The sequence below is a fragment of the Notamacropus eugenii genome, chromosome 3 (genome assembly GCF_028372415.1).
Source record: "Notamacropus eugenii isolate mMacEug1 chromosome 3, mMacEug1.pri_v2, whole genome shotgun sequence".
Taxonomy (NCBI): Eukaryota; Metazoa; Chordata; class Mammalia; order Diprotodontia; family Macropodidae; genus Notamacropus; species Notamacropus eugenii.
Window position 1 is genome coordinate 154,655,694 of NC_092874.1, and position 17,830 is coordinate 154,673,523.

General features: G+C 35.0%; 1 protein-coding gene across 9 annotated transcripts in view; it reads right to left on the reverse strand.

Annotated features, from left to right (window-relative positions):
- The window catches only part of MAGI2 (membrane associated guanylate kinase, WW and PDZ domain containing 2), a 1,687,880-nt gene that overhangs the window by 387,446 nt on the left and 1,282,604 nt on the right, over window positions 1–17,830 (reverse strand). For all 9 annotated transcript variants that reach the window (XM_072653189.1, XM_072653194.1, XM_072653195.1 and 6 more), the window contains one exon: window positions 11,793–11,850. In XM_072653189.1, coding sequence (XP_072509290.1) covers window positions 11,793–11,850 — 58 coding nt within the window. The remainder of the gene's footprint in view (window positions 1–11,792; window positions 11,851–17,830) is intronic.

The following is a 17,830-nucleotide window of genomic DNA, read 5'->3' on the forward strand; positions in this document are numbered from 1 at the left end:
TCCATTTACTGGAGTTTGAGAGCTCATTTCAGTTCAGAAAGCTACTAAATAATTTATTTGTTAATAATTCTAATTAAATCACATTAAATAACAATACCTATACTATTTACCTCACAAGATTGTCCTCAGGATCAAATGAGATAATTTACATAACTTGCTTTGTAAGACTTGAAGTATGAAAATTCAGCTATTATTTGTAGTTTAAAATTTGTATTAGTTTAAAATGAAAGGGGACAAGTTTCTTTTTGTTTTGCTTTGTTCTGTTTCATTAAGTGTCTGAAGATTGCTCTTTATTGAAGGCTGAAGAAAAAATGAAAAGAGCTGAAAAATGAGCTTCTGAGTAGGAAGGGAAACAGAAATTCTCTAATAACAAACCAGTTAAGGTCAAAAAGACAATTCCGATGTCTGTCTTTTTTAAACTGGAAATATTTTTGATTTGTGCTGCTGACACCATTTGCTTTATTGAATGGGAAGGATGGATATTATTTTCTTGGAAGCCCCAGAAACTATTTGAAGGGGCTGTTGAGGCATGGGGGAAAGAAACATAATGTGCACATGCTTGTGGATAGTATATTGAACTCATACAATTCAGAAATATCTTAAGTTTCAGACCTATTACTTCATGACTGGAAAGCATTCACCATATTGAGTGTAGCATAAGTATGCTTTATTTTTTATTTTTGTTTTTTACATTTCATGTTAACATTCCAATATGTAGTATTTTTTCATTCCTTCCTAGAACTGCATTTGAGTAACATTTATAGTAGCAGATGTGGTATCACATGAAAAAGAAGTCCCCAAATCTTTACATGAAAATCACATCTGCCAGTACTCACTATAATTTTAACTGTAGTTATATGGTTTACTTCCCTGTCTATGCCAGAGGAGACAGCTTTGCATGAAAGCTGTCCCATGAAATTGTGTCTTCTGGCCTAGCTAGTTAAGCAAATTGTGTAACTGCCATTAAAACCCAAATCTATGCCAGCAGACGTAATTTCACATAGGGGAAAAAACTGTACAAAAGTCACAGCTGTTTAATTCTACAGTTTTTTTCTTTCTCTTCTTCATTTAAAAGAACTCACGTTTTTCTCCTTTTAAGAGTGATGTCAGTTAGATTTCTGATTCATATCTGTATGAAAACTTAATCCTTTCACAAGTACTGGACCACCATCACTTTGATGTGGCCTAGAAAAAAAATAGACTGCTGTTACATAGACTAGAAACCTGCCCTGAATGCCCTTTTTGAGATGGAGTAAGAAAGGATATTAATTAGTGGCCATTTAATGGTGAACTTTGTGGGAAAGACACCAAGATACAAGTATTTTGAAATGAAATGCTGCACTGTTGCTGTCAGTCCCAAGAAGTCACCCATGGAAAGGACTAGTCTTTTCAGATCTCTTCAATGATGATGATGACGGCTGAGGATTCAGAGATAAAATCTTGTGGTAGCTACTACATAGTTTGGCCAGCCCCAGGATTTTCTCTTGATTGCAGAATGACACCCTCTTATCTGTGAACATGATATCTTGTCTTCAAATATTAAAGAACTAGAATGTGAAAGAGGAAATACTTTTCTTTCCGAGTCTTAGAGGGTAGTAGTAATAGCTAATAGGAAATTTTAAAGAGGTCAGTTTAGGTTTAATACAACGAAAAGTTTCCTAAGAATTTGAGCTGTCAAAAAGTAGAACTGACTGCCTGTTGAGGAGATCGGTTTCCTCTTACTATGAAGTGGGCTAAGTTCCAAGAGGAACCAACAACTTCAGAGAAGTCAAGATGGATTTTTATAGGGTAAATATGCAATTATATGACAGAAACTTACATAGAATATAGGAATGCGATTAATATTAGAAAGGCAGGAAGAGTTTGTAAAGGGATTAGATAATGGAAGAGGGGTCCCAACCACAGTGGAACTGTGAATGCAATTACTCACAATGCATAAGAGAAACCCATTTGGGAAAGTATGTATATATGATAACGATATTATAATAAGCCACTCTACATCATAAGTACACTCCAGGTCACTTCTTTACTATTATTGCACAGGTACCTACTTAGGGAAAGTTCCTTCTATTGTTTTGGGGTCCACATTCTGCTTGGGCATCCTGGTACTGCTGCTTTCTGCTTGGCTGAGTATTGTGGTCCTGTCTAGGACTAGATGGATGCAGCAGTGGTAGAGTGCATGGACATACCTGTTGTTTCTATGAGAAATATAAGGAATAGGTCTGGGGACAATACCTAGGTAGAGGCAATTTCCTGGATTCCTTCACCTGCTGTTTCTATGAGAACTATGAGTTTCAGGGACACACCTGTGGTTCTAGTGAGCAGTGAGGCATGTATGAGAAAGTTAGGACATTGGCAGGGGGTGGGAGTAGGTGGGTAGATACAGTGAGCTTGTAATGAAGTTAAAACATTGGGGTTGGGGGCAGCTCTATTAGGATCCCATCAACTGGGAGTCTACAAGCAAAAGCTAGACTGCTACCTTATTCTTGTACAACTAGGGGTTGGATTGGATGGCCTCTGTAATCCTTCCAGATTCTATGGTACTATAAGAATGAAGTCACCACCTTAACTCTCTTTTTTTCTAGGTTCCCACTGCTGCTGATGACAGAAGGGAATAAATCAAGGACTATTCTGCTTTGCTGTTGGTGGTACCACTGAAAAAAAACATACCTGCTTACCTGCTCATCCAGAACACTTTTCAATATTAATGACATTCCTGATTTCTAATACACTAAAAATCACATATTTAATGTTGAACCAACATGGAAGAAAACATGTGAATAGGGAAATCTATTGAGTTCTGTGGAACTGTATCACCTTTTCTGTTTCACTCATCTAAGACTAGATCTTTGCTCTCAAGGAATCTTAGACTTTCCTTAACTGGATCTTCTATTCCAACCCACTGAACTGACAGATAAGGAAATGGAGGTTATTTCTATCTGCCTGTCAGAGTTGATAGAAAAATTTAGCTATGATACAAGATTGCTTTATAACTGACACACCTTTGCTGGCAACAGAGGGCCCATTCTTTTCTTTTCCCTTGTCTTTGGATACTTGTCTGTTAAAAGATAGTCTCTCACTGCAATGTAATGCCACATTAACCCTTCTTCCATTAGACAAGAAATCCAAATTGAAGAGAGGTTCCCTAATGATAGTGAGGCTGATTTACACACACACACACACACACACACACACACACACACACACAATTATTACAATGATGCTGCATAACTATGAATGATGGGATTCTACAATCTTCAAAGAATTAGGTTGAGACTCACCCAAAGGTAATGGAAAGACTTATGGTGGGTGTGAAAACTTATGGTGGTTGTGAAAAGGATGCCATACATAACAAATGAAGAATTGGGTGGGGGAAGCTGTGTAAAGGATGTCATTAGGAAGATAGTTGTCTGGAAAAATAAAGATAAAAAGGTTAGATAATGAGAATAAAGAATAATTGATGGACAGCCAATATGTATCAGTGTTATCCATGTGATGCCAAGAGAATTAGAGGAAGGCCTCTAGGATCTAGGAGGCTAGGTGGTGATGTATGGGAAGATCCCAACAAAATTCACAAAGGATAGACAGGCATGAAAGGGTTGTGACTGGTGTTGTTCAAAGGGATTGTACATATATATCAATATTATCAGAGATCCATGAAAGTATCATCAGCCAGAGATAGGCTGTTTATATGTTTGATAACTTCTCATTAGAGCTGGAATCTCCTAAGAGCACATATAAACCTGAAATGCAGAGTAGATGCTTTTGCCTATCATCATAAAATGGATCACTGATAAAACTATAGATTTAATACCTTAAGACCCTTAGATCTATAGTGAACAACATAGGTTATGTTGATTTTTGTACCAAATGCATATTACAATTATATTAAATGGACAGAGCTAGAAAAGTATCCTTTCACAATGATATTAACCTGCAATAGTAGTGAGAATAACAATTTTTACAGTTGCTCTTATACTTGAATATGCACCAAACATTAAATGTAACTGAGTGAAAGTTACTATGGCAACTGTAACTTTTAAGTTTCCAGCTTAGTTTCTATAATTAACTGTAAGGAGGTAGCTGACTTCATTTATCACAAAAATACCGCAAGGCATGAACATTTCAAAAAGTACTCCATATGTATGCATAAACTGGACTACTATTCAAGTTCAAGATGGTAGCTAGCTATCATGTAGTTTTTCTTCCTGTATTTGGTTACATACTTCATAATAAAAATAATGGAATATAGATAATCCAGATGAATAAATTTTGAATTCTAAGATTAATTCTTTAATTAATGAAGTCATTACTTAAAATGAATACTAATTATACTGATTGGATACAAATAATAGCTATCCTTTTGGTTTTATCAAATGGTCTGTGTATATGAAAAATAAATGCATATAAAACACATGCAATTGATATGTATAAAATAAAAACATGTAAAATAAATTGAAGCACTCTAATCATATGGGAAAATGTTCACCAGAGATATAGCTCTGGTTGAAGCTATTTGCTTTCATTTGAATTATCTGAATACATGCCTCAAAATTTTACTACATTTTTCATATCTAGACATAATTTCTATTAATAACACACAGAATCACAGACTAGAAATTAAGCCCATAAGGTCATATACCCTTTGGAAACTAAAAGAGAAACTTGTACCTAACAGGTTTTCAATAAAAGTTGGTTGAATTGAATTAAACATTGCTAAATTTATCTATGGCAGTAGTAGATTCAAATGCAACTCATTATTTCTAAAGAGGACTCATTTTGATTGACAAGGGTAATTTCTCTATTTTGACCTTTATCTTAATCCCTCACACTTGTTTTGGACCTTGTTTTCATAGAACACCCCTGCTTCTTCAGCATCCCCCTCTTTACCAACTTCTTTCCCCCATATACAAATCTGCTCAAATCTCCCATCCTAAAAACAAAACAAAAAAACCTTCCCTTAACCACATCTCTTCCTGCAAGCTATCATATCATTTCTTTTCACTTCTAAACTTCCTTACTACTCACTTCCAAATCCATTTCAATCTGGCTTCTGACCCAGCTTCTCTCCTGGAGTGCCAAATGATGTAGTTTGTCAAAAAATAAATTACCAATAGCCTTTTAATCGCCAAATCCAATGGCTTTTTCTCAGTACTCATTCTCTTTGAACTTTTGACAGTCCCAGATTCTGTTTACTATCCTTTTTATCTTGCTCATCCCTTCTCCCTTGGCTTCTGTGGGGTTACTCTCCCCTTGTCCTCTTCCTGCCTGTCTGAGTACTTTATCTCTGTATTCCATTCCTGGTTCATCTTCTTTCTATCCCTAAGAGTGGTATCACCCAAGTCTTTGATCTCAGTTCTCTCCTCTCTCTTTATTTACTCCCCTAGAGACTCCCATTGCACCAAACATTACTTCTGTAGGGATGATTTCTGAATCTTTATACTTATCCCAACATATTTTCCTTTGCTGTGAATCTATATTTCCAGTTGCCTACTGGAGGCTTCCAATGGGATACTTTGATCATATCCCATCTCAATATGTCCCAAAATGAACTCATCACTTTTCCCTACTCACAACTTCCCTCTTTCTGTTCATGTACTGCTGTATTTCCACTGACTTAGGCTTTAAACTATCTTTACAGTTTTTAAAATCTTTTTTATCTTTTTAATTTACTTTTATTTTATTTACTTATTTTTTATTCTTTGCTTTACATCACTCAGAACCTCTTGTTTTCTTCATTTCTAAAACAGGTAGAGTCATGCTGGCAGTACTTATCTTAATGGTGTTACCATGAGGTATGGGAAGCATTTTGAAAACTTTAAAGTATTGTAAAAATGCTACCTGTTACTGCTATTATCATTATATAGTTATTATTATTATATCAATTGCCAAGGTTTGCTGATACTTCTGTATTACTAGTGGACAATTTCTAATCTATATTCCACATGCCCACCAAAATATGAGTCCACAGGTCTGCTCATGTCATTTCCAAATTAATAAGTCTTCAAAAATCTACATTCTAGAGGGTAAACTATGAAATTCTGGCTTTGGCATTTAAGATCTTTCACATCTCTGTGATTTCACAATCATTGCTTTCACATGCTGCATTCCAACCAAACTGAGCTACTTTGTCATTTTCTGATCTGCTGTGGCCACCACCTTGTATTCAAACAGGACATCTCCTGTGCCTGGTAGGAATCCTCTCTATATCTAACTGCTGAAATTCTTCTCTTATCGTAAGGCCTTAATCAGGTGCTGCCTTCTTCAGGAAGTTTTCCTTCACCCTTTCCCTCTCTCAAATTTCTTGCAATATATTGTTTAGATATCTCCTTTGATCTTATCTCATTATATTCTGTTCCAAAACTATGCATGTTTGTCACTATTCCTCTAATGAATTGTAAAGTCAGGGGATATGTTTTTGCTCAATAAATGCTTATTGAACCGAATGGTTCTTTTGGATTTATGGCTAAGATCTAGTGTAGAATTGTTGAACTCAATTTGACTAAGTAAACCTGGTTTCATACCTCTCCCCATCAGCTCCCACCCCACTCTCCCCACATCAGTAGTAACCATAACTTTTTCAGCCTTATATCACTATACACACATGTGAAATTTACACCATTAGTCATATAATAAAAGGTATGTCAATTTCCTGAGCAGGCCTTCCTCGCAGATTGCATTCAAAATTAAATGAAAAATTGGGGCAATCTAGAAGTCAAGCCAAAAATGAACCCATGGTTGTGTAATAAGACAAGAACATGAGGCACTAAACTTCTGTGTGTGGGGAGTGGTGCTGTTGTTGAATTTTATGAATTCCTGTCTCCCACATTTCAGATGTGTAGACATAGCCAAGGTCTAATTCAGTAAATGATATTTAGGAAGCCTATAAATAGTAGCACAATCCTTTACTATGGAACAAAAAAAGCTTATGGATGAACACCTTAATGATCAAAAGAAAAAAAGGCACTGTTTACAAAAACTTGGGTGCAATAGAGCTCTTGCCCTTTGGCCACTTCATATACTGGACGAGAAATGTAGAGAAGGATTTCCCTGTTGGGAACCAGATTGTAAAGTGCTGACTAGGTATGAGAGAGTGATTAACAGATTTATACCAAGGGGAAACTTTTTATTCAGTGTACTTGGCAAGCAAATGCAATAAAGATCACATCTTGTAAGTCTCACATCTGTTCTTTTTCTTTTTGTAGAGTAGAGTAGAAGTGCCTTGGATTTCAACTAAAATAGTTACAGGCACTTTCAATCAAATGCAGTGAATTGAATAGAAGTAACATTTGCTGGATAGTTTTTATGACAAAAAATTAATCCAGGAACATTGAACTGTATTGAATGGATTGAACATTGAATGAATATAGTTAAGTGGAACGTGCACACACGTAAACATACATACACAATATACACTATGATTGACTGGAAACTAAATGGATCTTAGTGGCCCCACAACTATTTTACTTATAGCACCCAGATATTTTTTATCACTGAAGAAACATCTTCATTTTCATCTTTTTCATCTTTATCATACGAAGGCTTATAAATCCCCAACTCAACTAAGTATTGCCACCTGTGTGGCCTCAGATGTTACTTACTCATTCTGGGATTCAATTTTCTTTTTGAAAAAATGAAAGATTTGGCTTTTGTGACATATCAACTCCGTTCTCTGTCTAAATCTGATGAACCCTTAGGGGGGCATGGTATCAAAGAGAATTCATCATTGCAAACAGAGAGTGGTACCATAGAGCTAGAAGGGGACAAATGTATCTGTTTTCAGAAAAGGTAAGAGAATGTATTCAAGACATGATGGCTCGATTAGCTTGGTTTTGATTACTGATACAAAACTCTAGAATGTATAATGAAAAAGAATGGTTTATTAACATCTGAATAAGGAAATGCTAATTACAAAGAACCAGTATACTTTCACCAGGAATGGGTCATATTGTTGTAAGTTCATTCTTTTTTTTTGAAAGCATTACTAGACCCTTAGATTAGGGGAAAGCTACAGACCAGATGTGATTCAACTAGGTCTAAGTGCATCTGGGACATATCTAACAAAATAAATAAAAATATGATGGAACATAAATAATGTTAATATATGGTTTTTGAAGTCAACATGCAGCCTGAAGAAATCTTTATGTACTGTTGAGTTTCTCCTTTTCTACCCTAGTTTGACATCACCACTGTAGGTATATTTTAGTAAAGCATTTGATAAAGGTTGTCTTGCTATAAAAGGCAGATGAGAGAGAGGCACAGTGGATGGAGTGCTAGGTCTGGAGTCAGGAAGACTCATCTTCCTGAGTTCAAATCTGGCCTCAGACACTTACCAGCTGTTTGACTAGTCATTTAACTGTTTACCTCAGTTTCCTCACCTGTAAAATGAACTGGAGAATGAAATGGCAAACCATTCCAGTATCTTTGTCCAGAAAACCCAAAAGGGATCACAAAGGGTTGGACATGCCTGAAACGACTGAACAACAACATGTTCAGTCATGTTGTTCATGTAAGAGAGAAGTCCACAAATTAACTGTAGAGTTAGATGGATTCTGGATTGATTACTGGGCCAGTATTAAAGAGTAATTATTAATGACTTGATGCTAACTTGGAAGAAAGTCTCTAGTTCAGTTTTCCAGGGATTTGTGTCTTGTTCAGTAGTCTTTGACATCTTTATCAGTGACTTGGAGAAAGACATTCAGGTAGAATATATGTTCCTTGAGTCTAGGAATTGCCTCTGGTTTTTGGTTTGTATCACCAGTACCATCCACATAATAGACTCTTAATAACTGTCAAATTGAATTGATGCCAGATTTGCAGATGAATCAAAGGTAGGAGGGATATTTAAGTCTTTGAATGGTAGAGTCAGGAACCAAAAAGATGAGGATACTGGACAATGTAACAATGAAATTTAATAGTAACAAATATGAAGTTTTGTCCTTGGATATTTAAAAATATTAGTTTAGAATTACAGGATTCCTGGTGGATAGCTAGAGAGCAGCTGGTGTTAAAAATAGCTGGGAGTTTTAGTGGACTACAAATTCCAGATGAATAAAAAGTGTGATATGATAGTTAAAAGAGCCAATGCAAAAGAAAGGAACTTTAAGAGAAACATAGAGGTCAGGAATAGGAAAGTAATAATTCTATTTACCACCTGTTCAGACCATATCTGTAGTATGATGGGCACCATGACTGTTATAGTGGAAACTAGATTTGATTTTAGGAGAGACCTGGGTTTAGATTCTGCCTTTTATGTTATCTAGTAGCATAATCATAAGCAAGTCATATAATCTGAGTCTTAATTTCATCTGTAAAATGGAAATGAATATACCTTTAGTAACTTCCTCACAGGGCTATTGTGAAGTAATCTATGTAAAGAACTTTTCAAAACTTAAAACATCATATGAATAGTAGTAGTAGTAGTCATAGTGGTAGTGGTGGTGGTGGTGGTGGTGCTGGTAATTATGGTAGCAGTAGTAATAGTGGTGGTAATAGTGGTAGTAGTGGTAGTAGTAGTAGTAGTAGTGGTATTAAACAATGACTAGAGGGTGTCCTGAGGAAGATGATTAGATTTTCAAGTATTTGAAGGGCTACTGTATAGAAGGGGCAGTCAGCACAGTGGGAGTGCCAGCCTGGAATCAGGAAGATTCATCTTTCCAAGTTCAAATCTGGCCTCGGATACTTATTAGCTGTGTGACCTGGGCAAGTCATTTAACTCTGTTTGCATTCATTTTCTCATTTATAAAATGAGTTAGAGAAGGAATTGGTAAACCACTCCAATATCCTTGCCAAGAAAACCCCAAATGGGATCACAAAGATTCAGACATAACTGAAAAATGACTGAACAACAATATTGCGTAGAAGAGAAAATGGATTTGTTCTGCTTGGCCTTAGAAGACACAACCAGCAGAAGAGGGTAGAAGTTGCAAAGAAACAAATTTAGTTTTGATTAACAACAAAACAAAAAAAACCACACCAACTCCTCTTCCATCTACTTGTTTTTACACAAGACAAGATGCATTCCTGGTAAACACTGTCTTCAAGACTCAGTTCACGCACCACTAGTTTCAGGGAGTCTCCCCTCATTCCCCTTTTCCACCTCATCTCTTGGTTCTCTTTTCTCTTTTTAACTCACCTTCTACTTATTTATTCATGTATATATCCTAGTTTTAATGTCCTAGTAGAATGTCTGTTTTTTGAGGGCAGAAAATGTCTTTCCTTTCTCTCTCTCTCTCTCTCTCTCTCTCTCTCTCTCTCTCCCTCCCTCCTCTTGGCCCCCCCCCACCTCACCACAGTATCTTGCACATACATAGGAGATAATTAACATTTGTTGTGTTGAATTATAATTGTGACAAGAGAAGTAAGGATGGATGGTGATAGAGCAAGAAGGGAAGAGAAAGAAAGGGTGGATTATCGGAAGAGGTGAAAATGAATATCTTGAAATCATTTTAAAAATCACTGGGTTCACCTTAGAATTGGAAGGAAAATACAGATCATCTAGTATCACCTTATCATTTTACATAGGAGGAAACTGAGGAAAAGTATGGGTAGGTGACTTATTGAAAGTAGTTAATAGCAGAAAGAGCTGTAACTATGGCAGGGTCCCTGAGGCTTTGCACCAAGGCACTAAAATAGTATTTGTACTTCTTGTTCAAATAGAAACAACTGAGGTTAGCATCTGAGTTAGCAAGAACAATGAGTTTTAAAAGGAAGCTATACAAAATAGACTTCTTTTCTCCTACCCTGGATTGCAAGGCTTAAAGTCTCTCCTGTTTCCCTACACTTCCAACCAAATGTGCCTTGCCACAGAAGCATTTTTAGCACTTGTCCCAGATGCCAGCGTTGCTAGTTGTGACTCTGATAGCAGAGGCAAAATAGGAATTCATGTCTTTTGGCCCTTTCCAGTAGGAGTCTTTTCCTCTCTAGCTAGAAAGATGTCTGAAGATTGGGCACTAATGAACAAGGTCACTGTGACTGACTTCCACCCTTGTTACTTACTGAGATATTGATTTCTGTTACAAAATAGACAGATTTATTTATGTATCACCTTTACACCTTTAGTTGTTCCAAGCAAAGAGAGGAATAACATGAACTCCTTAAGTAAAGGGGAGCACTTTGGAACACTGCAATCATATAAATAGCCAAAAAATTTTACTGATGTTGAATTTAGTTCCCCAAGGAATATATTCATAACTACAAACATTCTTCTTGCCCTTATTAAAGAAAGAAAATGAGTAAGTAGGGCAAACTTTGTGCTGAGGTAAATTGGAGCAACGTACCTCCATCTCTTAACGTGTGACATGAAAAATCATATCAACAGAGAGAACCATCAATTTTCAATGGGTTTTAGTAAGCAAAAACAAATTCCGTTTTTACTTTATTCTTTATCTAGAAGGCACACACACCTCATTTAATTAATTTGAAAATATAGCTCAGTTCCATAGACTACCTTGTTTGCACAATCAGGAGCTTCCAGCACTGTGAGGGGAAAGCAAGTGACATTTACTTTGATATCCTTAATTATCCCCCATTTGAACAGCATAGTTAGAAACCCACTTTTGGACTTGATGCTTTAAAATTGGTCCTCAAAGGAAAGGAGTAGCAAATGAGCCAACTTGGGAAGCAAGGAAAAAGCCAGTGTGGTTATGCTGCAGGCAGATTGTTTGTTGAGACTTTAGAAAAAGATGAAATGGAACTAAAAGGAACTTGAAGCCACATATGCTCAATATATGAGGAACAAATATAGTTTTAGAACATATTAATAGAAATTAATATCACATTTCAAGACTTACTCAACATAATAAGTGCCATATATGGGATCATCAATTTTCTCCCAGCCATATGGAAGCTCTGAAAAATAAAGCACAGAAATCACATCTTATGATAAAAAAAGATATAATTTTAGTGTAGAGTGACTGAAGATACCATACAATATACTTGAATATAGTACTCAAAGGCAGTGCCAATTTTCAGATCCCTATCATAGCATCTGCAAGAAGTACAGGCTTGAAAATTGGCAGTTAAACAGAATCTTGGTCTCTAGAATAATTCTTTCGGGTCTAGCTGTTTGTGCTGTGCCAAACAACAAGGGAAGCATTATTACAGAATATATTATGAAATTCTACATATCATGAAATTACTTAAGAGGAGTGAGGGAGGAATTACTTCCTAAAAATCACGTAAGTTAGTATAGCTACATGTTATCAAAAGAAACATCATCCAATAAAGTTCATGTTTCCAAAATATATTCCTGAGGCGAGAAACTCATAAATGATCATATATACTAATACATTATTATATCCTAGACTGACATCTCCATTTGGAATAACACACTTATAATTCATTTTATTAAATAGTAGACAAATCAATGTCATATTCTGATTTATAGCACCTGAAAAATATAGCATATTCCATCCACTATGGAAGAGTCACAGATCTCTGAATCTGAATTATCCAGAGAGTACTCATGCCAATGAAATTACATATCAACCAAAGTATCATTTTATTAAAACTTAAATGCCACCAAAATTCTTAATCAGAGAATTTTAAGTAAACTTATGGATATACATCCCTTGACAGTATTGTTCACATATTCACATCTTAGCAGTTAATATTCATATTAGCATCTCAGAAAGAGCCATGCATTCAATTAGATACAAAAATGTGATATTCAGCAGGCAAATTTGAAAACTAGGTACTGACTTTTAATAATTTTCTCTCAAGTTAATAAGCCTTTAGAATGAATTCTCCTCCAGAGACAGAAGATAAGAGGTGACTATAATGAAAATATAAAGATTGTTTACTTGCTAAGTATGAGCATACTTTATTTTATGGATAATAATGTTTAACCCTAAATGAGATCTATGTAAAATAATTTTTTTTGGCTGTTCCAAACTCTATAAGTTAAATGTCGGAGAATTTAAAAATATGTAAATTGTGCCTGATGCTTCATTGTTTGGGTATAACATCTTAATTCTGTGATTACTTTCTAAATTATTCATGTTTGTCGTTCTTTAATATACATTTAAATCTCAAGCACCCCTCAAACATATAATCTAGACTCAAGATAGTTAACCTTTCTATGGAAAAAAGTCTTTTGAGGATAGACTAGAGTATTACCTTTTTGAAGAATCACATATTTTATACCTATTCAAATGATGGCAGATTATACAACTTAACCGCACTTACATATCTATTTTTATTATTTGATTTAGGATAGGGGACAAGGACTGAGCTTTTGATTTAATGATATAGGGCATCTTTCTTTGGCAGTTAGGTGGCATATTAGATAAAGAGCCAAGCTTGCAGTCAGGAAGACAGCTATGTGACCCTGGACAAGTGACTTAATTCTGTTTGTCTCAATTTCCTCATCTATAAAATGAGTTGCAGAAGGAAATGGCAAACCAGTTCAGTATCTTTGCTAAGAAAACCTCAGAAGGGTTCACAAGAGTCACACACCATTGAAAAAGGACTAAAGAACAACATTATCCTTTCTTCTATGCCGTACATAGTCATCTGAGCTATTTATGTAAATTAAAGACCATAGGGCATAAGACATAGACTTGAGTTCAAATCCCTTAGGATTTCTGGAATTTTCTATCTGTCTGGCAGCTGAACTTTCTTTTACGGGTTGTCTTCCCCAATTACAGTATGATCTTCTTGACAATAGGCACTCTCATGTTTGTCTGTATCCAGAACTTAATAATATGCTAAGCATATGTTAAATGATTAATAAATGCTTTATCATTCACTTAATTCATTCATTCTTTGGTGAGGAAATTTCCTCTATCAATGAAGGCCAGAATCTTCTCTACAACTTATAATCTAGACAATTTCTCAGAGCACTGAAAAATTAAATAATGCCCCAAATCAGTCAGTCAGATATCTCAGAGCTAGGACTTCAACCTAGGTCTTCCATTATGTCATGCTGCCCATTGAGCTAATGCAATAACACAGAAAGTCTTAATAAATAGTATTTATCTCCAGAAAGCTATAGTTATGATGCACATGGCAGACCCAAAACCAGAGGGAATGGTCTTGAGGAATTCCTGTAAAATTTTCTCAGCCACTAAAATGATTTTAGACTAACTAATTATTACTATGTACAACAGAAGAATATAGATCTAACCAGAGTAAGCATAGGATAGTGGGAAGTAAAAAATGGTGGCAGCAAGCATAGGAGAAATTATAGATTGAAGACAATGACCAAGGAGAGGTTATTTAAGAAGAACATTTCAATTAGGCCTCTGTGATGTGGGTAGTAGGAATATCTATTAGCTGTTAACTGCAGTCTACTTACCACTAAGATCCATAACAGGCAAACTATATAAGTAATAATAAATTAAATGAAGACATAGGAACTCAGTTTGTTTAGACTACAAGAGGCACCTAAATGTACTTCAAGAACATTTTATGGATTTAAAACTACCAGATACCAATCCAATAAATAATGCCATTCCAGGATGATGAAGGGCTAGAAATAGAGTTTAGCATATCGAGTGGAACTGATTATTTTTTAGTAGGACTATCTTTCTACTTCTACCATTCAAAGGGTTTTAGTGAGTGAGGAAGAAGATAAAGAAAGAAAGAACCAGAATATGGCAGAGGCTTTTATTTTTTGTAATCCATTTGAATCCTGTAGTATCAGATAATTTTAACAGTCATCCATCTATCTATCTATCAGTATAGAATCCTAATTTTTCTGTGCATGGTAATGAACATGTTAATCTACCTATCCTACAACAACTATTTACACTAACAGTTTAAAAAAAAAAGCATGGTTAGCAAATAGAATAAAAGTCAGTCTCTTCCATCAAGGATAGTATTATATGGGAATTTTGCTACACAGACATAGTCAAATTCAGTCCAAAATATGTTAAAAAAAATTAAACATTTATTTTTTAAACTATTTTCTGTTTTGTCTCATTATCCTCTTTTTTCCACCTTATGGATATCTATCCTTACTATTCTAACATCCTTGATTATTGCAGTACGTATAAGGGTATAACAAATGTATTAAGAGCACCTAGAAATATATTATTATAACTAGTTGAGTATTTTTCTAACCCTTTTGATTCATGGACTACTGAAGCAGGAAAAAGATCATATATATCCCCTCTTCTTTCACATTTGCCTTTGCTAAAAATAGAATCCTCACTATATTTATGGGAAGACTGACTTGGTTTTGGCTTTTTTTGTATATATTAATGATATAATATATACATTTTAAAAAAAATCAAACATCCTAAGTACAGTATTAATTCATATCTGAACAGAAGTACATGATACGAGCATTAATTCTATAAGAGACCAGTCTACCAAACATCAGTGACCTTTGAACCACAGTTTCCAAATTGAGATAAATATCCTTCTGTTATATCATTACACATTTCTTTTGACTTATCTTCAAGTGAATCTTGTATTATAGAGCAAGAAATTATCAATACACATAATACAACCCAAGCTATGTATGTGACAGAGTAGATGCACATAGGTTCATCTGAATTGATACTATATAAAAATATGCTATTTATCTAAAAATGATTCATGATGACATTTTCCTTCATAAGGAAAAACAAGACTTCTAGATTGGAAATGGTACTGGGAAAATATAGATTCTAAGGTGTTAACCCATTTTATTTTCACTCACAAAGAGACAAATCATATCACAAAATACATACTGAAATACCTCACCCTTTGTGAAGGTGAAAAACTTCCATTATAATGTGATACAGAGATGTTTGGAATCTTGGTTAGTAAAGAAAACAAAGATCTATTTTAAAAAATGCAGCATTTATACAAGGAAAACTAAGAAATTAGAAAAAAAGAATTATTAATTTCTTAATATTTAATTTTGTTAGCTAAGCAAGCTATTTGGAACATCTGAACCCCAAGTTATTTAAAGCTATGCCATCAAAGTTTCAAATTTCAGGATAATAAAGGTCAAAATGGTAAACCTGAGTTCTAGTTTTCCATTTTTCTTGTATTGATCCTATAATGGAAAAATTACATACAAGTTGCTATGCTATTTTATCTATTTTTGTGACACTATATGGCTATATATCATGGAATACCAAAATATCTAAGGAATCAAAATTATAGGTGACTCAAAAGGTAACAGAGAGATATATGGTGTGGTAGGATTTGTAGGCTGTAGTATAACACAAACAATGATTTAAATTTGAGAAATGCCAAAAAAAGATATCCAGGAAATGTTAGATCAGCATAGGAGGTGTGTCATTCAAGCAGAAGAAACAAGGGATAAACAAATGAACTGCTTAAGTGCTACATTAAGATCAAGAGGAAGGCCTCCTCTATGGAGGCTTTATGGAAAGATATTGATATGATCCATAAAGGATAAAAACATGTTTAGACAGCTTTCTACTTTGACAGCAAGGGGCACCATCATCTGTGCAATATCATATCCATAAAGCCACTGAAATATTTGTGCTATGCCTTTAATTATTTTTAATTTAATTTTTTCAGGTAACAAAAATTGATTTTCTTTCCCTCTCATCTTTCCCCAGTTGGGAAATAACAGTAATAGTAACAACACCTGTGTAACAAATATGCACAGTCAAGCAAAACAAATGTTCTCATTGGCCATGTCCAAAATATATGTCTCATTCTGCTCCCTGAGTCTACCAGTAGCATACTTTATCAGTAATCTCCTGGAATTATAGTTGGTCAGTACAGTGAACAGAATCTATTACTGTCTTCTTCCAATTACTCTAATTCTTTCTGTTGTTTTTGTTGAGTCTTTCGTTGTGTCTGACTCTATGGGACCCAATGGATTTGTCCATAGGGTTTTCTTGTCAAAGATACTAGAGTGGTGTGCCATTTTTTCCTCCAGTGTGGCCCCATTTTACAGATAAAGAACTGAGGCTAAGGGATTTACTGAGGTTAAGTGAAGTTATACAGCTTGTAAGTGTCTGAGGTCATATTTGAACTTAGATCTTCCCGACTCAAGACCCAGTGCTCCATCCATTGAACCATGGAGATGCCTTCTGCTAATCAACAAAACTAAACACATTATTCATAATTAAGTATCACACACTGGAAATAGCTTTATTTCTTTAGCAATCTTTCCCAGTTGGAATCTCTCTATGGTGATAACTAAATTCTTTTCTGAAAAAGTATTCCCTAATCTGCATGCTCTCTTTTTCTGTAAATGGCATTATAAAATGGGCAATAAGATTGGAGTTTCCCAGGAAAGCCATCAAAAGAAAGTGTCTCATATCTTCTTAGGTAGAGCTTTATTCTAGATATTTCCATGGGATACATTCCTATCATTAAATAGAAAGAGAAGAAAAAGGAGGACAAGAGATATACTGACATAATTAAAATATAGCTACTACTGACCTTTGGGTTCTTTACAAAATCATGATATATCTCTACTCTGTTTGTACTATGAGGAACTTGGGTCCCAAAAGATTACATGAATACATTGAGCTGTTTTTACAAGTGGGTACTGGGTGCATGGGTGGTAACAGTGGTAAAAAAAAAAATGTTACAGTGAACTGGGCGCATAGACCGTGTTTTATAGTGTAATGTCCAGTTCACTATATCTCACAGTTCTAACTTTAATATTTTATTACTACAGCAGTGCTATGCATTCTGTTTTATAGAGGCCTATGGTTTCTACAGGCTTATTGTTAATAAAAATTTTAATTGCACTGAAGAAATCAATCACCTCTGAATAATGTAGTCCTTTATAGTATCCCTATTGTATTATAGTCAAAATATGCCAGCTTTTCTTGACAGGTTTGTGAGGAGGTATCCCTATTCTTCAAGTGTTCTGTGGGTAGACCTTGGAAATGCCAGTTTCAAG